The 23,504-nt window shown below is 45.4% G+C and overlaps 1 protein-coding gene across 6 annotated transcripts in view; it reads right to left on the reverse strand.

Annotated features, from left to right (window-relative positions):
* EXOC7 (exocyst complex component 7) overlaps positions 1-23,504 on the reverse strand; it is a 319,087-nt gene that overhangs the window by 86,113 nt on the left and 209,470 nt on the right. For all 6 annotated transcript variants that reach the window (XM_069200208.1, XM_069200211.1, XM_069200212.1 and 3 more), the window contains 4 exons: positions 13,296-13,358; positions 8,749-8,815; positions 1,842-1,907; positions 64-184 (listed from right to left, as the gene is read on the reverse strand). In XM_069200208.1, the coding sequence (XP_069056309.1) occupies positions 64-184; positions 1,842-1,907; positions 8,749-8,815; positions 13,296-13,358 (317 nt within the window). The remainder of the gene's footprint in view (positions 1-63; positions 185-1,841; positions 1,908-8,748; positions 8,816-13,295; positions 13,359-23,504) is intronic.

Genomic DNA, 23,504 nt, shown 5'->3' on the forward strand with positions numbered 1-23,504 from the left:
GAAAGGCTGGTGAGGCAACAGTACAAACTTTACTCGTACAGAGACACACAGTCATATACTCACTTCTCAAGAGACTTTAAGATATAATTGTAGTTGTTTTGAAGGAAGATGGCACTCAGAGCCATATCTTCATACACCTTAGATTTACTCAGGAGGTTCAGCTGCAGGTTGCCGAGCACTTTACCTACAATACACAAAGTGAAATTTTACAGGCGAGAATCTGAGCTACTACACATGCTCTAAAATATCACGAACCACCCACTGCAGTCACTCTAAGCAACTGATTTACAAAGTGATTTTCAGAGACTGAGTGCCTGCCCCTTCTAGCTATTTCCACCCACTTCTGAGGCCTATGCGCCACCTGATGTCAATAGGACATGAGACCACAACAAAAGTGAGTAGCCCACTCTCAGTAGAGGGAGGTTCTTTATGTTCCACAACATGTTGTGGCAAGTCACTAAACAAGTGAAGTGGGATTACAAGGACTTGCTCTTAAAAGAGTGCACAACACATTTGGTAGGGGTGGGTCGGACTCCAGCAGCTACTAATTTATTACCATCCCCATAGACTGCCACAAACGGAGGCAGGTTTCAAGCAGAATTCTCTTTCTTCTTTTCTGGTTCCCAGTAAAAAAGGTGTCCAGAATGTGATTGATAGCAGTGATGGCTAGTGATCCCTGAAAGCGGTGGGGTGCAATACTTGCCACAGGTTCCTCATTATTTTCAAAATTGGCCTTGGGTGCCTTCAAATACAAATGTACCCATATGCTCACAGTTTCTCACCTACAACCACACTTCTGCACGTGCAGACACTTTGACAATCATTGATCCTCACTCACAACTACTGGTGTCCAGGGGCTCCGAGTTGAACTCCTGGGATACAGGTGTTCTGCTTTAATAGTGCAGCAGGTGCAGTTACTACGTGGCCTCTGTGCCCTTGTGCAACTGCACCTGCTGCACCATTGATACAGACGCCTGACTCACTCACGATCTCCTCTTCACTCATTCTAACGCACTTGCACTGATTTACTCATTCCTTTGCTTTCCCTTATTCACTCTGATACTCACTCTTTCATTCTCGTTGACATTCTGACACACACAACCTCATTCTCTCTTAATCACTCACAAACACTTTCACTCACACACGCATACTTACCATTTTTCGTTTTATAGCACCTGAGAGGCTCCATGGCAGCAGCAGAGCAGGAATCAGGGGCTGGATATAGGGCTAAGCAACGCATGATTCCTAACCAGAGCCAGGTTTCAGGGGAAGACTCACCTCAAGCCCTCTCCCAGCTTCCGGACAGGACTGGAAGCACCGTCCTATCAGAAGCTGGGACAGTGCTAGGGGTCCTGGCCCTGCTTCTCTGCGTGGCTCTTCATTGGACTTAAAGATGTACTCACGTGCGCCCCGATAGCCACATCTTAGCAGACTTACTGTGGTGCCTGAGACATCTGCAGTTTGTCTGCTAAATAAAATAGGTTGTGCTTGTGAGAGGGGATCGTAGTTGAATTACGCCCCTCAAAAAAGTGCAATGCTTACACGGTGTTGTGTTTTTAAATAATGCTCTGTAGCTTGATTGTCACTCAGCCCCCTCCCTCCTCCGCTTGTCATCGGAGCCTGGTGGAGAGGCTGAGAGGGAAGCCCTGTGCACCGTAGAGTTCATGAAAACACAAGTCATGTTTGCATGAACACTGCTAAATTAAATGATTACAAAAGTAATAATTTAATTTAGCAGTGGCTCTTTCGACTTACAGGTGGTAGGGCTACGCCCTGGAGCCCCTGAAGAGGAACCACCCCTGACTGATAGGCATGAAAGAAGTAAGGTATATTGTACTTACACATGTAGTTGCTGAGAAGCCGTCGGTTGAATTCAGAGCTATAACTCGTGGCTGATGAGCTTGTTTCTAGAAGTAAAGACACTTTATAGAAATTACGAAGACACTGTTTCTCACACTTAGTTGGAAATAGGGCTTCACTAGCAGACCTCAATTCTCCAGCCAGAAGTGATTTGTTGATGAAGTGCGGCTTTATAAGAACCCAAATACAAGCTGTGCCCCCATACCGAATCTGGGACACGCTTGTGAGCTGTAACTACAAAAGGAATATTTGGCCATGTTTAACAGAAATTCTGAGCTACCAATTCCAATAGAACAGCCAATATCATAGCACTACGATTTAGAAAGTCTATTTAAAATCAAGTCTGTGTGTAAGCCACTTTCCTATGTCCCATGATCCTTGTGGCGTTATAGGTTAACAGGAGACAGCATAGGGGAAGTGGCTACTGTTAGCGTAGCCCTAATATGCACACAGTTATGCTGGAGAACCACAAACATGCCCAACACTTTTCAGAACCTTACGCCCTCCCCCCCCCATCTTAATATAGCCACTTCACTCCCACACAGTGGTAACAGCTTTCTAGACATGCAGCACCCCCTCCTAGCTCACTAGGAGGACTCACACATCACTCCAAATGCACTACAATCCTAGCCTCTTACTATATTTTTTTCCTAAAATGTTTTACTCTGCGGAGGATTTTCTAAAGAGGAGTCACTTGTGTGCTTTTCAAAGTAATTTGCAGAACTTGATGGCTCATCTGGGCTAGTGGAAGATGATCCACAGTGCTTTATACTTTACTACAAGAAGTAACCAAAAATATGTAGGTCTACTGCTAGCATTTTTCTCTATTGCATTGGGCTAAACATGCTTGGCGTACAGAGTGTCACTGTGGAACATATCCATTTACTTCTAAGGTGCTTTGACATCCAGCAAACCTAGAAAAGCACAATTATATGGAAAGAGATTTCCATCTTTCTCATTTAATATCCGTCCTCTTAGCCAGTTTTCTACAAGAGGCTCCCCCAGGTATCACATCCATTCTTACTGCCATAAAATAACAATATTTTCTGAAGAGATGGGTAGGAGATTGTTTCTAGTGCAAGAGCTATTTTTCGAATACCTACTTAGGACTCTAAAACCGTACTAATAAAATATATCACAAATTTAATTAAAATGTTTCCTACTCAAAACACCCAAAGGTACTTCCTAGGAGCTTTTCATGAGCCAGCAAAGTAAGAAACAGTCCATACAGGCGCCCAGAGCATGCAAACACCAGACACCACACTAGGCAATCACACATTGCGGCTGCTTCAAGCGGGTGGACGCACTGGTTAATTATGCTTACCTCGAAAATCTATAGGGATATTGTAAGTGTCGCCAAGAACTAAGCCATTAAATGCCAAGCAAAACAAATCAAAGCAAGGAGAGAGAAAAGGAAGAACAGGAGAGAGAACATTAGAGGACAGATTTGGGTAGGGGGCAAATAGACAAAGGAAAACAATGGAGAAAAGAAGCATTGTAGGATAGAGGGATGGGTCAGGAATTGATGAGAGGAGCAAGAAGAGAGAAATTGTAAAAAAAGAATGAGTGCAAGAGAACATAGACAAAAATGGATAAAAGAAGCCAGTGAAAAGGTGGAGTGAGAATAGGGGAAAGAAAGGATGGGAAACAATGGTAGTAAATAATGAAAAGAAAGGGAGAAATGGTGGAAGAGTAAAAGAGAAAAGACGGGATAGAACAGTCAAAGAAAACAGGAGAACGAGAAGATGGAACGCAAATAAAAATTAGGCAGTAAGTGAAAGCAATAGAAGTTATGGATAAGAAGCGTGAATATGAGAAAAAATGAGAAGGTTCGAGAACAAAGTACACAAAAGAGAAAAGCATAAGGGGAGGAAACGATGGAGAAAAGTGGAAGGCCGGGAAAAATAAGTTTAGTGCAAAAAAGAGAAACAGACAGGTTAGAACATTCCATCGATCTGAAAAATGAAAGCAGGTTAATAAAGGACAAGTTAAGAGATAAAAGAGTAAACAAGTTAAGGTAACCACTCCAGTGCCAAAGAGGGGACTTTAGCAAAAGGAAGTTGGGAAAAAGAGAACACGAACATAAGACAGCAGCATTTCGAGCAAAGCATTGGACCTGTCAGACAAGATCATGGACTACCAGATTGACTATCAAAGCAATAAATCACTTCTGGGATTTAGTTCACAGCAGAATCAAATCACCAACATAGACAAATATGTATCTACTGTACAACGTAAATGCATGAACTACATTTACACTCGTGTGACATTTCCACAGTAACATCACGCACAGTGTATGCACAGTATTAAAGACAAACATTTTACACCAACAAATATGAATGTATTGTGGAGAGTAAATGATCAAAATCATGAAGGGAGAACGTCAATTTAATTATTTCCCAAGTCTGTGATAAGTATTCTATGCTGGCACAAATTTGCACAGTGGTTTAAATGTATTCATGGTTCTGAAGGTCATTTGATGCCAATGCCCTCTCTTTGCTCTTTAAAGGGTTACCAGAACAGTTTTAGATTAGCAAATGAAGAAGAGATGGAAAGAAGAGGAAAATGAAAGACACAGGCAAGATGCAGAACACAATGACAGTGAGGTTGGAAGTAGCGAGTATGAGTCGACAGTCCTGGAAAGGCTCTCTTTACACAGCAGAGAGAATGGATAACCAACAAGTGGTGAAGCGACGCAACAGGATTGGGTGATGTTGCTAGTCACAAAGAGGCAGATGGATGACAGGTACCAGATAAGGGATGTCACTGGGTAGGATCGTGACTCAATATAGTGCCACAGTGTTCGATGGATAAAAGGCATTAGACATCCACCTAATCATGTGACGATGTTGTCCACAGCAGAGTAGCAGAGGGTCTTTACCCAAAATGTGCCCTTAGCTTTCCAATTCTTTGTCACTAAAAATGTGGTTTTGTGATGTATGTGACCATTGCACTGAGGAATTTAAAAGTAGGTTAGTTGGTTCAATTTAGTTACTGTTTTGCAACTCTCTAGCCGGTCTCCCTGATGATAGGGGAGACAAACAAGTTACTTACCTTCGGTAACACTGCATCTGGTAGAGACTATCTAGCAGCAGATTTCTTACCTTAAAATATTCCCTAGGCATCAGACTGGATTCGGAAATCTTGAGCAGTATACCTCTGTGCGCCAGTAGGTGGCGTCAATCAGCACTGCATTGACTGCACCATAAGTGGCATGCACCATAAGTGGCATGCACAATGCCTATATAGAAGCCACCCTAATGCGCGGACATCAGTTTCTTTTCAGGACATTTATGCACTAGAATAAGGAGCCATGGCAGAAACTTGATGAACCAAATGTTTAAGGTCCCACTGGGACATTTCTAGACAGAAAAAATGGTCTGCAGAAGTAGGGAGGTTGGGATGGTCGGTAAGCAATCAGGGCTAAATAAGAGTCTCTATGAGATAAAGTGTTACCGGAGGTAAGTAACTTCTTCATCTGATAGAGACTTCTAGCCTCAGATTCCTTACCTAAGAATAGATACCAAAGCAATACCTTCCTGGAGGAGGATCTGCGAACTGGTGTAGACCAAAAAGTCCTCAAGGACCAAACAGGCAAACTGTATACTATGAGAGAACGGACTGTCCAGGCAGGAAGTGTTAGGTGAACATGTACAGAGATGTCCACACAGCAGCTTGACAGACATCCAGGACAGGGAATCCACCCACTAACTCAGTGGGCACAGCCTTTGCCCTAGCGGAGTGACCTTGCAGGCCCTCAGGGGGCTGCTTCTTGGCAAGACTTTAGTACATCTAAGAAAACTGTTCCAATAATAAACACATCAAAAAGGTTAAGACCAAGTTAAGGTCTCTTTGGGGTATAATGAAAGGCTTAGGTGGGAACATGTGTTGAAATACTTTAAGGAAATGAGTCACAACAGGTCACTTGAACAGGGAAGGCTGATCCGCAACCGTAAGAAAGTTGAAATGGCTGAAAGGTACTCTTTAACTGTGCCCAAAGCAAAGCCTTGCCAGGACAAAGATAAAACAAACAAAACCTCAAAGGTGCAGAAAGAAGATCAACACGTTTTTCAGCACACCAAGCCATGGACCTGTCCCAATAGCAGTGTATGTGGTATTTGTTGATGGACGCCTGGCAGCCAATATAACTTCAGACTTCCATGGGAAAATCAAAAACTGTCAACTGCCGCTGCTCTATCTCCATGCATAAAGGAGGAGTGTGTATGGATTCAGGTGGAGAACCTTGCCTGTTGGTGCAGGAGTGGCATTGCTGGAAAGCCAGGCATACAGGAGTCCTGAGTTCCACTTGAGATGAAATGCGTCCCAGAGAAAGAGCAGCTTTGGAAACTCCAACGCACAGAAGTGTTGACAATGTATGTTCTCTGAGGTGATGAATAGATCTAACCAAGATTCTCCCCAGCTGAGGAAGAGACCTTGCACTACCTATGGATGGACACACCATTTGTGATCCACCAGGCATCGATGCCTGAGTATGTCTGCTCTGGCGTTCAGGGAGTCTGCCAGTTGATACACGACCAGGAAAATGTCCTGATGTTCTAGCCATGTCCAGCAGGGGCCTCTTGACACAGGGCTCACGACCCCCACTCTGCCCTGCTTGTTGCAGTACCACAAGGCATTGGCTATGTCCATGAGCATCTGAACCAGCCTCTCCTTTATGGAAGGAAGGAAGCCTTTCAATGCCAAGTGAATCACTCAGCTCCTCAGGTTTATCGGGAACTGAGACTCTACTGGAGACCAGAGTCCTCTGATCATTAGCTCTCCCAGCTGGGCACCCCAACGCAGCAGGGACACATCTGTTGCCTTTGTGAGGTCTGGGTGGGGAAGGAAAAGCGATCTGCTGCTGACCCAATTGTGGTTCGACAGCGACCACAGTGGTATTTTCGCTGTTCTCTCTAATATCTGCACCAGGTCAGAGATATTCCCCTGATGCGTGTTTTACCAGCACGATGCAGGACATGAGATCTTGCAGCCTTGGAGTCAGACTCACTGAACTGCAGGGTAGATGCTGAAACATCAGAATCACAACCTGAATATCCTGGACTCGCCACTCCAGAAGGTAGACGCTGAACTGTGTAGAGAGTGGCTAATGTGAAAGGGAGCATCTGAGAGGGAGTCAGGTGTGACTTTAGCACATTTATAGTGAAACCCAATGAATGAATAAGGTCTGTCGTAGTCTGGAGGTGGGCGATGACTGTCTGGGGTGAGCCCACTTTAAACAACCAGTTTTCGAGGTAGGGGAAGATTGGAAACATTGACCTCTGCAGATGGGTTGCCACCACAGCCATCACCTTGATGAACCCCTGAGGGGCACTAGTAAAGCCAGAGGGGAGCACCGTAAACTGAAAGTGCTCTTGGCCCATCCTGAACTACATGTAATATCTGTGGGCTGGCAGGAAGGAAATATAGAAATATGTATCCTGGAGGTCAAGTGCTACCATCGAGTCTTCAGAGTCCAGGGCAGATAGGACCTTAGCCAATGTGAAGCATTTTGAATTTCTCCTTTTTCAGGAAGTATTTGAAAGGGTGTAGGTGTAATATAAGGAAGAGGCCTCCACCCATCTTTGGCACCAGAAAGTAGCAGCAATAGCAGCCACAACATACTTCTCATGTTGGCACCCTTTCAATAGCTGCTTTGCCCAGAGGAGCCTGTCCCTCTTGGCAGAACAGGCAGAGGTGGTCCTCCGTCAGCTGATTGGAGGAGCATGGCATGGGCGGCAGGGTACTGAGTGGAAGGGCATAATCTCCCTGAACAATTTGGAGCACCCATATGTCCAAGGTTATAGAGTGCCATTAGAACAGGTGGTGCTAAATTCTGCCCCTAACTAGTTGTCCATGATGGTGAGAATGCATATCAAAGGGGTATAGAGGCTATGGCTGCCAAGGGGTTGCGACTGGGCAGAACTCTGAACTTGTGTCCCATGAGGCTTCTGGGAACAGAGTCCACACCCCAAAAGTACTGGGGATTCTGCTGGTCATGGTGGCTGGTTAGAAAAGGATGTGGCTGGCAGCCCCTACCATAGCCCTGGAAAATGCAAAAGGCAGAGTGTGGCTGGTGTGGGGCTGTGGAAAGTCCCTCTGACCAGGCGGTGGCCCTGCGGTCCTTAAAGAGCTCACGCACAAAATCTGCCTTATCGCCAGACAGGCAAGTGCCATAAAGGGCATATTTAAAAGGGATGCCTGAACATCCCTCAAAAAACCAGCTGACCTTAGCCAGGTATGGCGATGAATTGTCACAGACGAAGCAGTCGCTCTACCTAGTGAGTCAGTCAGGGCCTGTCCACAGAATATTGTGAACTTGATTGCTTCCGTGCCATCTGCAATAGCCTGGGACAGGGTGGTTGGGGCCTCATCTGAAATTATGTGCAGTACTTGCACAACCGAGCCCACACAGTGTGGAAATACCGGCTCAAAAGGGACGAGGTGTTTCCGGACCGCAGTGCAAGGATGATTGAAGAGAAAATCCTCTTGCCGAAGGTCTCTAGCCTCTTGGATTCCCTAACTGGTGGAGTAGTAGGGAAAGTGGCAGAGTTAACTTTGGAGGTGGAGGCCTAGATGACTTGGTTCTGTATGGTGGCGTGCTTGGTGAGGAAAGCTGGGTCCCCCTGAGCAGGGCGGCAGGCAATGGTCTGTGACCATTCACATGGAAATACAGGGAGAAAAGTTCAGACCTAGAAAGCATAAATACCATAGCTATAATGCTTTCTTGAAACTGAGAAGGGAAGTGTGCTTTTGCCTTGCCTCACCTTTCAGCCCATGGGCAGAGTCACACACAGGATGGAAAGAGCAGTATACAAATATGCTAGATGGTGTTTGCATGACTGAGATGGAAAGTGTAGCAAGAGATAGTGTTCAGAAAGGTGCAAGTACCTTGGGAGGCCAGCATGGCACCAGCGGTTTCTTGAAAATCCAGAAGCTGCTGGAGAAATAGGATTGCCTACAAACGATGAAAAAACAAGACAAAGAAAACATTATATTTTAATGTGCACTTCAATCCCTTGCTCTTGTGCAGAGGCATAGGGAAATGCACTACTGCACAATTACATTTATTCTCTCTCCAAAATCATTTAGATCGAGAGAAAAAAAACACACATAAAACCACACCACACCCAAAGAAACCTAAACTTAATGTCATGTACCGTATGCACAACAATCCTTGATGACCAGCTGTTTTTCTGTACATAATGTTTCCATCAAATCCCTGCTGATACAGAGAACTACATACATGGGGTATGATTAGAAGTTGCAGGGATGCCGAAATGACCGGGTCAAGCAAAACACATTCCCATTGGTGTGTCCCTGCTCCACGCAAGTACAGGTTTTTGTCCCCAATATAGGGAAATAACCATGCTGAGCCAGAGTTACTGGTTCCCAATCTGCATGGTTATTCCCAGTTTCAGGGACAATTTCACTCACATTAATCACCTGGCCTGAGCAGTTGGTAAATAGGACCTGGGGGGTAAAGTGTGCTGTGAGGTGGGGAATGGAGTTCTGTGGAGGGAGTGTGTGAGCTGGCTGGGAGCAGCACTGCATGTTTCACCTATCTTGCAGTTGTAGGTCGGTCAGAGCCTGAGCTATGCTTTTACTCACAACCCCTGTCAAACCCATATTTAATTCAGCAGATGGTGTTTCCACCCAATAAAGTCTGGCCCAGGCTTCGCACCTGGTAATCTTAGGTACACCAAGACTGATGTGATTGGGTGGTGGAGTATCCCACCCCAAGGTATTGTTTTATCCAACCTCTAATAAGGCTCCAAAGACTCTTCCTCAGCTGTTAAAACAGGAAGAAGCTTGGTTATCTGCAGACTATTTTCCACAGGGGAAGACTCAGGCATAGACATTTCCAAGATTACACTATGTGAAGGACAGTGGGTAAACACTCTATTTAGATGCCATGTTCTTTCATGTTAAACATGCACATGGCTATTTCAAGATTGCAATTTGCTTAAAAGGCAGTGCCACAGAGAGCAGAGGCATTGTCAAACTGTCCCCAAAAGGAAAGAGACATTTCAATTTCCTGTAGATTTAAGTCTAAAATAATAGAAGGAAATCCAGAAATCTATGTTTACAGCTGCAACGTTTATAGGGTTAAGAAATCTAGGAATGACCAAATATGCCATTTGTGTGATGGTACATTGCTGTATAACTATGTAAAGCAATGAAAATTCCATGCACTGTGAGAGGGGACCAAGGGAGGCATATCTAGAGGTAGGATCCACATAGAGGAAGGGAGATAACTCTGAGAAAGGGAGAGGGAGACCAGAGACCCATACTGGGAGATACAATGCTCCATAAAGTTTGGAAAGGGAGCTTCAGACAGTTACTCCAGGTTTTACATTGATCTTGGAAAGCAATATTTCTATGCCAACTGGGAAACAGAGCAGATACAAGAAACCGCTAGAATGTCTAAATAGAGGAGAATTAGAGCTCCAGAGAGTGTTACCGGGTATGATAATGGCCATGCCAAATACAGACAAGCATTGGCAAAGCCAATAGGTCTCACCTATACAACAGATATTGGCTTTGGCAATGTGTTTTGCTATGTTGTCCACCAGTGTGGCTGCTGTCCAGCATGGCTGAAAGTTAGTGGCGTGGAGTGTCAGAGTGGAGTGGGGGAATAGAGTGTCGTAGAGTAGATTTGTTGAAGTGTCAGAGTGGAGTAGGGGGAACAGAGTGGTGTAGAGTGGAGTAGGCAGAGTAGAGTGTCTTCGAGTTGGGTAGAGGAGAGTAAAGTTCAGTGACAGTGTTTTGTAGGGTGGAGAGGGGTGGAATAGGGTGGAGTGGGTTGGAGTGAATTGAGGTAGTTTGGTGGACTGGAGTAGCTTGTGTTGGATTGGACTAGAGTAGAGAGAAGTGGATTGAAATGGGTTGAGGTGGATTGGGTAGTGTTAAATTGGACTGGGGTGGGTGGTTTGAACTGAAGTGGTAGGGGTGTGTGGATTGGAGTGGGTCGATTGGATTGGGGTGGGATGGACTGAAATGGGGTGGAGTGGATTGGATTGGATTGGGCTGTGGTTAGCTGCAGTGGGATGGATTGGACTGCAGTGGGGTGGGGTGGGGTGGGGTGGATTGCATTGAGGTTGGGTGGATTGGAGTGGGTGGGTTGGATTAGGGTAGTGTGAATTGGAGTGGAGTGGAGAGGGGTGGAGTGGAGAGGGGTGGATTGTAATGGGATGGATTTGACTGGTGTGGGGGTGGATTGGATTATTTGTAGAGGGTGGATTAGACTGGCGTGGGGAGAGTAATGTGGTTTGAGGTGGAATGGACTAGAGTAGGGTGGATTAGTGTGGACTGGAGTGGAATGGATTAACGTGGATTGTATTGAGTGGGATGGATTGGGGTTGTGTGGGTGGATTGGATTGAGGTGGATTGGGTCACAGTGGGCTTGACTGGAGTGGGGTGGGTGTAGTGTGTGGATTGGTTGGATTGGAGTGGAGTGGTGTGGGTGGTACTGTGAAGGGTGGGTTGGATTGGAGTGGGGTGAATTGGGGTAGGGTGGGGTGAATTGGCGTGGGGTGGACTGGATTGGAGTGAGGTGGTTTGGAGTGGGGCTTATTGGGATGGAGTGAGTGGATTGGAGTGGGACGAATTCGAGTGGGGCAGATTGTTTTGTCTTTGAGTGGGGCGAACTGGAGTGGGGCAGACTTTTATTGGATTGGGGAGGGTTGTTTGGGATTGGAGTGAAGCAGGGTGGAATGAGGTGGGTTGAAGTCGGGCAAGTTTGGATTAAAGTGGGACAGACTGAAATGGATTGAAATGGGTCAATTGGAGTGGGACAGATCGTTTTTGATTGGAGTGGGGCAGCCTGTAGTGGGGCAGATTGTATTAGGGTGGATTAAAGTGCGGATGATTGGAGTGGAGATGATTGGAGTGTTTGGAATGGGGTGGATTGGGATAGTGTGAGGTGGACTAGATTGGATTATTGGTTTGGATTGGAGTGGGGCAGATTGTTTTGGAGTGCAGTGGGGCAGATTGTTTTGGATTGCAGCGGGGTAGATTGTTTTGGATTGGGCAGATTAGGATGGGCAGATTGCTTTGTATTGGAGTGGGGAAGATCAGAGGGGGCTATGGAGTGGTGTAGATTGTTTTGGATTGGAGTGGGGCGAACTGGAGTGGATTGAATTAGGGTGGGGTGGACTAGTGTGGGGTGAAGCCGAGCCGTTCAGGGTGGATTGTAGTGGGGTGGACTGGAGTGGTGTGAATTGGGGTGGACTGCATGATAGTGTGCTAAAGCATCATTTCAGAAATTACACATAATAAAGAAAAACAATGGTTTGCAATATTTAGAACAAGATAATTGTCATCTTTGAGAACAGAGCCCTCGAGCAAAAACAAAAGAAAACATGAGTGCAAAGTGAGAAAAGACGACTTGGCAAAATAAAATAAAAAAGTTAGCAATAAAAAATAAAACTTTGCAATTTTGTTTGACCTGTTTGCCATGTTTTTGACAGTCACACGCCTTCTGTTTGCAGGACACAGTTAAAAGGAACAAAATAGTACCTCAATCACGTCAGGAGCAGTAGACATTCACTGATTATGTCGACTGGATCAGTGCTTGGTCCCTGCTCCAGACAGAGGAATAGAAATGATGCCAGGCCTGCAGTGAGTAATTATGAGGTGGAAAAGCAGAGAGCCACACAAGCCAACAAATGGCAAGTGACAGGAGGGCTCCAAACCCTTTACTGTACACAACAGAGTCTCGCAAGCAAGACGCATGTGCTAGCACATGCACTCGTAGGCTTGACCCCAAAAAACAGACCCAGATGCCACCTAAGCCTTCCAGGGATGAACAGCAAGAGATGCATTTTAATGTGATTAGTGGCAATGTATAGGAGGTGAAGAGTTTAAAAAGGACCAGTTAGGATCTTCAATGCCCTGGAGATGAGAAACTGGAGTTGGACATGGCAGGCAGCAGAGTGGTATTAGGATAGCGACAAGTCAGTTATAATAGGCTCACTACAAGCTACGAAGGCCACCAAGATCCCGTGCCAAGAATGGCCATATCAATGGGAAGAACCGACTACTTAGAGAACCATGCAAACTCCTGTTGCAATGGCATGAACAGGAAGTAAGCAAGTAGTTGTATCGTCAAGGAGAGTATGTGGTGATCAAAAAAGCAATGACTGGAGCTGCAGAGCCCAAGTGGTGAGTAGAGACTGATAGACCGATACGGAGGAGACTGACAATCCAGTTAAAAGCAGCCATACCAAGAAGGTAAGAAGACCGCATAGTTAGGAGAGGAAATGTTCGATGAAAAAGAGGAACCTTAAAAACATTTTAAAAGAGCATTTTAGTCACTACAGAGTCTGGAGGAAAAGAAGATCCAAGGCAATGCAAAGAGATGATACCCCTGAAGTTATCAATAGATTCAAGCCATGACCAGTATTGATCCTTTACTGTCCAATACTATAACTTACGTTACTTGTGAGTTCATGCACTGTGCCATCCTTAGGCATATTATACTCCTTGTCTGGATCATTCTGCAAACAAAACAAATATTAGAGAGGTGACTGCATGTACACAGAAGCATCATGCAAAGGCATGTGTGCAGTGAGATGGACAGAGGGGCAATTATCCAGACAATCATTTAACACACAAAGGTCCTCTATAGAATATCAATATAAAAACCATTGCAGACAGATAGGAGTTAACACACAATCAGACACCCAAATGGTCGCATAAAGACAAGGACAAACATAAATAGGTGCAAAATAAAAATCAGGATGGTAGACATGGAGAGACACAGACAAAGGAATAACAATGTACAAAAACATAAGGTGTCCAGACCAACTGGCAGAATTGGCAAGACAGTTAGGAAGACATAAACGTGTACAAACACATTAAAAAGTGGATGTAGGGTAAGCAGTGGGGACCAGGCAGAAAATAAGCACACGAGAAAGGGCATACTGTGAGGCAATGAGGCTATATGGACAAATGACTCAGAACTACTTTTATGTACCATTATTCATCAATGTGGGGAGTTACATCATTTTATTGAAATAGAGAACAGGAAATTACTTGAGAAGTCATATGCTGGAAATTTTTATGAACAATTTTTTCACCTACATATAAGTGTGACTTTAAAATGTTGAAATTATGCATATGTAAGAAGAAGAAACAAACAAAGTGAGCACAACTACTGAGGTTTTTTCGGGAAAGAAAAAAAAATTCTTTAGAACATATGGTTATTTTTCTAACATGTTCAATTGCAACAAACAGTCAGAGATGGCTAAAGATACACCAGAAACACTATGCATAGTACTAGGTGGATCGAGAAGGTACGCTTTGCTGCAGTTGAAGAGTTCAACAATGACTGTCTTAAGCAAGTGTTTCAATTTGTACATTTTGTTTGTTTAATTGTAATCAATAAGTAAGGCCAGGGCGTTTTATCACTGAACAGGAAACAATATCATAGTGCATGAACACATTCTTTTACACACGCTTTCAATAAAGATGTTTAAAGGGAAATTATACAATAAATTCAGTTTCATATTAAAAAGCCAAAAAGACCCAGTTTAATCCAAGTTTAAAACAAACAACTGAACATTCAATATCCTCCTATAATGCAAGTAACTGAACATAGCTGTGAGATCCATCAGTTGCAACTATAAAATGATTTTGATGAACAAAAACAGTTATCGCATCACATTTTTTAAGACAGAAAACAGCTATAGAGCAGACAGACCCCATCGCCACAAACACATAGAACGCCACATAACCCACAAGCAGACTCTGGACAGCTGCCTCACAATAATAAAAACAGCAATAAAGAAGGAAAGGATGTTCTAATCAGGCATCCAGCATGCTCCGAAAGATCTATAAATGGATATCCACTGAAACCAGAAGAACAGTCACCCAAGCCCTCGTAAGCAGCAAACTGGACTATGGCAATGCCCTCTACGCAGGAACCACGGCCAAACTCCAGAAGAGGCTGCAATGCTTCCAGAATGTCTCCGCACGCCTCATCTTGGACACCCGCACCACTGCCACATCACAAACCACCTGAGAAACCTGCTCTGGCTTCCAGTCAACAAGAGAATCACCTTCAAACTCCTCACCCACGCTCACAAAGCACTGCACAACACCGGACCAGAATACCTCAGACAGCTATCCTTCTACACCCGACCCAGCATCTCCGCTCCGCTGACCTCGCCCTTGCAACCGTCCCACGCGTCCGCAGAACTACAGCAGGCTCTCACCTCGCCGCCAAAACGTGGAACACTCTTCCCACCCACCGGCGCCAGATCAAAGATCTCCTTACCTTCAGGAAACTTCTCAAGACCTTGCTGTTCGAGCAGTAGCAGCACCTCCCCCACCCCCTCCCTTCTACCCTCACCCTCTCAGTGCCTTGAGACCCTCACGGGTTAGTGCGCTTTACAAATTCCTGAATGATTGATTGATCCACTCCTGGGGTCTTAACCTTGTCTTTATCCTTTAGCACAAATATTATTAACAATAAATCATTTCACATTGTTAAAAATGTAAAAATGAATTGGTTACCAAAGGCTTACTTTCAGTAATTTGGACTTAGTGTGGGAAGGCACTCAAGAAATTATGACATTTAGTAAAAAATGGCATTCAAAGCCAGCCATCTGATTTATATCCACATGTAGTGAAGTAAATAACAAAGTAGGGTAGCTAATTTAATCATCTACAGGTGCTGCACATACAACTTTATGGAACCAAACAAACTCAAATCAGGGTGTGACTTACTTGGCATCTTTTTTTTTTTAAGGTGAAGGAAGTCAAATGGGTAGCTTCAGGTCTACGGGACCTCCGATGATTGGCCCCACAATAGGGGACATTGGATTGAGACGCACCTCTCTCCAAAGTTGAATTTGTAATAGGCCTGAGTCATTAAAATGCTTGATATGCAAACTCAAACTCATCAAGGGATGTATTCATTAATTTTGCTGTTCACATATGCTGGGCCAAACATATGCAGGGTCCTATGGATTAAACTTAATAAAGGCAGCCATCAGGGGCCAGTAAGAGCCTGACAGAAACTGGAGATAGGGTCTTGTTTTCCACATCCCTCCAGCTAAAGACACTGGATTATCAATGTCAGGAAGGTCGACATATAGGCCCTCATCCTGACCTTGGCGGGCGGCGGAGGCCGCCCGCGAAAGTCCCGCCGTCAGGTTACTGTTCCGCGGTCGAAAGACCGCCGCGGTAATTCTGACATTCCCGCTGGGCTGGCGGGCGGCCGCCTTCAGGCCGCCCGCCAGCCCAGCGGGAAAGAGGCTTCCACGATGAAGCCGGCTCGGAATCGAGCCGGCGGAGTGAAAGCTGTGCGACGGGTGCAGTTGCACCCGTCGCGTATTTCACTGTCTGCGCAGCAGACAGTGAAATACATTTAGGGGCCCTCTTACGGGGGCCCCTGCAGTGCCCATGCCAGTGGCATGGGCACTGCAGGGGCCCCCAGGGGCCCCGCGACCCCCCCTACCGCCATCCGGTTCCCGGCGGGCGGACCGCCGGGAACTGGATGGTGGTAGGGGGGGTCGGAATCCCCTCGGCGGCGCAGCAAGCTGCTCCGCCTTGGAGGATTCCAAGGGGCAGCGGAAAACCGGCGGGAGACCGCCGGTTTTCCTGCACTGACCGCGGCCAAAGCGCCGCGGTCAGAATGCCCTGCGGGGCACCGCCGGTCTGTCGGCGGTGCTCCCGCCGACCCTGGCCCCGGCGGTCTAAGACCGCCGGGGTTAGAATCACCCCGATAGTCTGTTACAGTAGTTAAGTTGTGAATTTAACCTAACCTCTACTACTGTTATTTAATCTCCAATCGGGTGGAAAGTTACTGAGGCAACCAGAATTGGTAGAACATCGGATCTTTATGAAAAGGAAATGACTGTGCTACACCTAAAGTTTCTTACCAGGGCATCGTAAAAAATGGATGAGAGAAAATGAAAATGTCACTTACCCAGTGTACATCTGTTCGTGGCATTAGTCGCTGCAGATTCACATGTTTGGCACAGTCCGCTGCCTGGTGTTGGGCTCGGAGTATTACAAGTTGTTTTTCTTCGAAGAAGTCTTTTTGGTCACGGGACCGAAGGACTCCTCCCTCTTTGGCTCCATTGCGCATGGGCGTCGACTCCATCTTAGATTGTTTTCCCCGCAGAGGGTGAGGATGGAGTTGTTTGGTATAAATAGTGCCCATGCAATGGAGTGAATATGTATGTATGATAAGAGTTTCTAATAATTATTTACAAATGTTCAGATGTTTAAGGTTTATGATCTACTTCTAAACGGCTACAGGCTTCCCGGGGAGGGTACATGTGAATCTGCAGCGACTAATGCCACGAACAGATGTACACTGGGTAAGTGACATTTTCAGTTCGATGGCATATGTTGCTGCAGATACACATGTTTGGCATAGACTATAAAGCAGTTACCTCCCCTAAAAGCGGTGGTTTAGCCTGTAGGAGTTGAAGTAGTTTGGAATAATGTTCTTAGTACAGCTTGGCCCACTGTAGCTTGTTGTGCATTTAGTACGTCTACACAGTAGTGTTTAGTAAACGTATGAGGCGTAGACCAGGTTGCAGCCTTACATATTTCGCTCATAGGAATGTTTCCTAGAAAGGCCATTGTAGCACCTTTCTTTCTGGTTGAGTGTGCCTTTGGTGTAATAGGCAATTTTCTTTTGGCTTTAAGATAGCATGTTTGGATGCATCTGACTATCCATCTAGCAATGCCTTGTTTAGAGATTGGATTTCCTATGTGTGGTTTTTGAAAAGCTATGAACAGTTGTTTTGTTTTCCTGATTAGCTTTGTTCTGTCAATGTAATACATTAGTGCTCTTTTGATGTCTAATGTATGTAGTGCCCTTTCAGCCACAGAATTTGGTTGTGGGAAGAACACTGGCAATTCTACTGTTTGATTTAAATGGAATGGTGAGATTACTTTTGGCAGAAATTTTGGATTTGTTCTTAGAACTATTTTATTGTTGTGTATTTGAATAAATGGTTCTTGTATGGTAAATGCCTGTATTTCACTTACTCTTCTGAGGGATGTGATTGCAATGAGAAATGCGACCTTCCAGGTTAGATATTGCATTTCACAGGAATGCATGGGTTCGAAAGGGGGACCCATGAGTCTTGTTAAGACGATGTTAAGATTCCATGAAGGAACTGGTGGTGTTCTTGGTGGTATAATTCTTTTTAGCCCTTCCATGAATGCTTTAATAACTGGTATTCTAAATAGAGACGATGAATGAGTAGTTTGTAGGTAAGCAGATATAGCTGCGAGGTGTATTTTTATAGATGAAAAAGCGAGATTTGCTTTTTGCAAATGTAGTAAGTATCCTACTATGTCTTTAGTAGAGGCATGTACTGGTTGTATTTGATTGGCATGGCAGTAGTAAACAAATCTTTTCCACTTAGATGCATAGCAGTGTCTAGTGGAAGGTTTTCTAGCTTGTTTTATGACCTCCATGCATTCTGGTGTGAGGTCCAAGTGTCCGAATTCTAGGATTTCAGGAGCCAAATTGCCAGATTCAATGATGCTGGGTTTGGATGTCTGATCTGTTGTTTGTGTTGTGTTAACAGATCTGGCCTGTTGGGTAGTTTGACATGCGGTACTAGTGAAAGGTCTAGTAGAGTTGTATACCAAGGTTGTCTTGCCCATGTGGGTGCTATCAGTATCAGTTTGAGTTGGTTTTGACTTAACTTGTTTACTAGATATGGAAGGAGAGGGAGAGGGGGAAAAGCGTACGCAAATATCCCTGACCAATTCATCCATAGAGCATTGCCTTGTGATTCGCGGTGTGGGTACCTGGATGCGAAGTTTTGGCATTTTGAGTTTTCTCTTGTTGCGAACAAATCTATCTGGGGTGTTCCCCAAATTTGAAAGTACTTGTTCAGAACTTGGGGGTGAATTTCCCATTCGTGGACTTGTTGGTGGTCTCGCGAAAGGTTGTCTGCTAGTTGGTTTTGTATTCCTGGAATAAATTGTGCTATTAGGCGAATGTTGTTGTGAATCGCCCACTGCCAAATTTTTTGTGTTAGGAGGCACAATTGTGTTGAGTGTGTTCCTCCTTGTTTGTTTAGATAATACATTGTTGTCATGTTGTCTGTTTTGACAAGAATGTATTTGTGTGTTATTATGGGTTGGAAGGCTTTTAACGCTAGAAATACTGCCAGCAGTTCTAGGTAATTGATATGAAATTTTGTTTCGTGTATATCCCATTGTCCTTGAATGCTGTGGTGATTGAGGTGTGCTCCCCACCCTGTCTTGGAAGCATCTGTTGTTATAACGTATTGAGGCACTGGGTCCTGAAATGTCCGCCCTTTGTTTAAATTTTTGCTGTTCCACCATAGAAGCGAGAGGTATGTTTGGCGGTCTACCAACACCAGATTTTGAAGTTGACCCTGTGCCTGTGACCATTGTGATGCTAGACACTGTAGTAAGGGTCGCATGTGTAGTCTTGCGTTTGGGACAATGGCTATGCATGATGACATCATGCCTAGAAGTTTTAGCGCAAATTTTGCTTGTATCTTTTGGTTTGGAAACATAGCACTTATTAGCTTGTGGAATGCCTGCACTCTTTGTGGACTTGGAGTGGCAATTCCTTTTGATGTGTTGATGGTTGCTCCTAGATATTGTTGTGTTTGACACGGTTCTAGGTGTGATTTTGTGTAGTTGATGGAAAACCCCAGTTTGTGAAGGGTTTGTATGACAAAGGTGGTGTCGCTTGCGCATTTTTTTACTGTGTTGGTTTTGATTAGCCAGTCGTCTAGGTAAGGGAACACATGTATCTGTTGTCTCCTGATGTGTGCTGCCACTACTGCTAGACATTTTGTGAACACTCTTGGTGCAGTTGTTATTCCGAATGGCAACACCTTGAATTGGTAATGTATTCCTTTGAATACGAACCGTAGGTACTTTCTGTGAGAAGGGTGTATTGGTATATGAAAGTACGCATCCTTTAGGTCTAATGTGGTCATGTAATCTTGCTGTTTGAGCAGTGGAATGATGTCTTGTAGTGTGACCATGTGAAAATGGTCCGATATGATGTAGGTATTTAGTGTCCTGAGATCTAATATTGGTCTCAATGTTTCGTCTCTTTTTGGAATTAGAAAGTACAGGGAGTAAACTCCTGTGTTTTTTTGTTGTACTGGTACTAATTCTATTGCATCCTTTTGCAGTAGTGCTTGAACTTCTAGTCCTAAAAGTTCTAAATGATGTTGTGACATTTTGCGTGTTTTGGGGGGGATGTTTGGTGGGAAGTTGTGGAATTCTATGCAATAGCCATGGTGGATTATTGCTAATACCCAATTGTCTGTTGTAATCTGTTGCCAAGATTGGTAGAATTGGCTTAGTCTTCCCCCCACTGGTGTTGAGTGAAGGGGTTGCGTGACGTGAAAGTCACTGTTTAGGTGGAGGTGTTTTTGGAGTTTGGAATCTTCCCCTACTCCTTGGGAATTGACCCCCCCGATATCCCCTGAAACCTCCCCTTTGGAAGGAACCCTGATATGGTGTGGTTCTTGATTGTTGGCTGGTGGTGTCTGTGGGTTGGCCACGAAACCCCCCTCTAAATGGAGTTTTCCTGAAAGAGCCTCTGCTCTGCGGGGAGTAGAGTGCGCCCATGGCTTTGGCCGTGTCTGTGTCTGTGTCCTTTTTAAGTTTTTCAATGGCTGTATCCACTTCCGAGCCAAACAGTTGTTTCTCGTTGAAGGGCATATTAAGGACAGCCTGCTGGATTTCAGGTTTGAAGCCTGAAGTGCGTAGCCAAGCGTGTCTCCTTATGGTGACAGCAGTGTTGACTGTTCTTGCTGCAGTATCGGCTGCGTCTAGTGAAGAGCGGATTTGATTGTTTGAGATCGTTTGTCCCTCTTCCACTATTTGCTGCGCCCTTTTTTGGTATTCCTGGGGAAGATGGTCTACGAGAAGTTGCATCTCGTCCCAGTGTGCGCGGTCATATCTGGCCAGCAGCGCTTGTGAATTTGCGATGCGCCACTGGTTGGCTGCCTGTGACGCCACTCTTTTCCCTGCCGCGTCAAATTTTCGGCTTTCTTTGTCCGGAGGTGGGGCGTCGCCAGATGTATGTGAATTTGCTCTTTTGCGAGCTGCCCCTACTACCACAGAGTCGGGTGGTAACTGCGAAGTAATAAACACTGGGTCTGTGGGTGGTGGTTTGTATTTCTTATCCACCCTTGGGGTGATGGCTCTTGATTTTACGGGCTCCTCAAAAATTTGTTTTGCGTGCCGTAACATCTCTGGTAGCATTGGGAGACATTGATATTGGCTATGTGTAGCCGAGAGGGTGTTAAATAAGAAATCATCCTCTATAGGATCGGAATGCAGTTGGACATTGTGGAAGTCTGCAGCCCTAGCCACCAGTTGCGAGTATGAGGTACTGTCCTCTGGCGGTGACGGCTTTGTGGGGTATGACTCGGGATCATTGTCCGGCACTGGGGTGTCATACAGGTCCCAAGCGTCTTGATCCTGATCGTCATGACTTATGGTAGTTTGCGCTGGTGAGTGCATTTGTGGCGGTGTTTGTGCCGGCGATGCCTGTGGAGGAGAGGGCGGAGGCGTGACTTTTTTAGCCACTTTGGCTTGTGGTTGTGTGTCATCCTTTGGAAGTCCGATCCTTCTTTTCCTCATGATTGGGGGAAGGGTTGATATCTTCCCTGTATCTTGCTGGATGCACAGTCTCTTTTGTGTGTAGTCCGATTCTACACTTTGGAGCTCTTGTCCAAATTTGTGCATTTGGCCACTTAGTCCTTGTTCCTCTGAGTAGGATGAAGGTGTGGTATTTTTCGGCGCCGAGAGAGAATCTTTTTTCGGTTTCGGCACCGACAGAATTTTTGTTCCTTTCGGCAAGGATTCTCGGTGCCGATGTTTTTCGGTGCCGGTATCTTGTTTCTGTCTCTCGGAGCCGCTTTCTCGGCTCCGAGGTTGCTCCATGGCGGTCCCTCGACCGGAGTCGGGTGTCTTCGCTATGGGCGTGCCCTTTTTCGGCCCCTTCGACGGGTCGCCTGATTTATGGGTCAAGCCATGGCCTGTTGGCAGTGGCGTCCCCTGGGCTTTCGGTTTGTCGATGGATTTACTTTTCGACGTCTTACTCAGTTTGTTGCTGTTGTTCGACGTGATTCCGGAACCGAGAATGTTTCCTCTTCGTCGTCGAAACGTTGTTTTGTCGACGTGGACGCCATTTGGTGACGCCTGGCTCTTCGGTCCCGGAGTGTTTTTCTGGACCGGAAGGCTCGACAGGCTTCACAGGTATCCTCCTTGTGCTCGGGGGACAAGCACAAGTTACAGACCAAGTGCTGATCTGTATAAGGATACTTACTGTGACATTTTGGGCAGAAACGAAACGGGGTCCGTTCCATCGGCTTCGATGTCGCACGCGGTCGGGCCGACCAGGCCCCGATGGGGGATCGAAACTGCCCCAAAGTCTTCCGATGATCGGTGTCGATGTACCTAACTATCCTGATACCGAACGGAACAATACCGACGCTTTCTTCCGAGATTCTGACTAACTTTCCGAACCGAAACACGGAGCGAAAAGGAATACGTCCGAACCCGACAGCGGAAAAAAACAATCTAAGATGGAGTCGACGCCCATGCGCAATGGAGCCAAAGAGGGAGGAGTCCTTCGGTCCCGTGACCAAAAAGACTTCTTCGAAGAAAAACAACTTGTAATACTCCGAGCCCAACACCAGGCAGCGGACTGTGCCAAACATGTGTATCTGCAGCAACATATGCCATCGAACACAACAATATTCACATGCTTACCTAAAAGGTATAACATCAGCTTTGCATTAAGCTAAAGGCAACTGATCTTCACACACCCTTTGGCCTGGCAAGAAAAGATTGAATCCAGTTCATGAGAAACAGCAAAAATGAGGAGGTCAATTTGACAACTTCTGATAGCCAGGAGAAAAAATGTGCTTGTTTCACTGCATCAAAGGACAAAGAGCCAACAGGCAGAGGTTTTCTGACCTAAACAGGCCAATATACTATTTAGTTCGGAAAGACTGACTTTCTCTCATGTACTGAGAGTAGAGATCAAAAAAGGTGGGTAAAAGAATACCCTTGAGCCTGAACTTGACCAATCACATGCTCTTCCACTAACTTAGCCACAGTAAAAGGAATGGGTTCTATCAAAAGTTAGCAACTAATTAATGGTCCAAGTTGGGTTTTTTGAAAAAACTGTTTTGTTTGCCCTAGGGTGCATGTGACAGGGGGCTCTCAAATGGCCTCTCTGACTTCTGCAAGACTGTTCGGCCAGGCTACCCCAAGCATTTGTCTTAAGGGACATTCAGCACGGTCTGTGTCCATGAGGGCTTAGGAAGGCACTGGTGCCCCAAAGAGAGCGGGACTAAGAGGAATAGAAGTACAGATAGGACCTCCAATGCCCTCTGAGATCCAAGGTGGCGCAGGCAAACTGGAGTGATGTTTGGATCCTCAGTCGGTTAATGAGCCGACATCCTAAATACACTAGGAGGTCTGCAGATAAAGTGTGCAGCTCTGCTGGGAGGCTGGCAAATAATAAGGTATGTCATTAAAAAGATTTAAAAAAAACTGAATCTATTAGACTGACCTGCAAACCTAGCTTTTTGGAGTACAGATAAGGAGGTCCGATCCAGACTGTCAAAAATCAGTGGTGTTTGACCTGGCACAGG

Source organism: Pleurodeles waltl, chromosome 7, assembly GCF_031143425.1.
Source record: "Pleurodeles waltl isolate 20211129_DDA chromosome 7, aPleWal1.hap1.20221129, whole genome shotgun sequence".
Classification (NCBI taxonomy): domain Eukaryota; kingdom Metazoa; phylum Chordata; class Amphibia; order Caudata; family Salamandridae; genus Pleurodeles; species Pleurodeles waltl.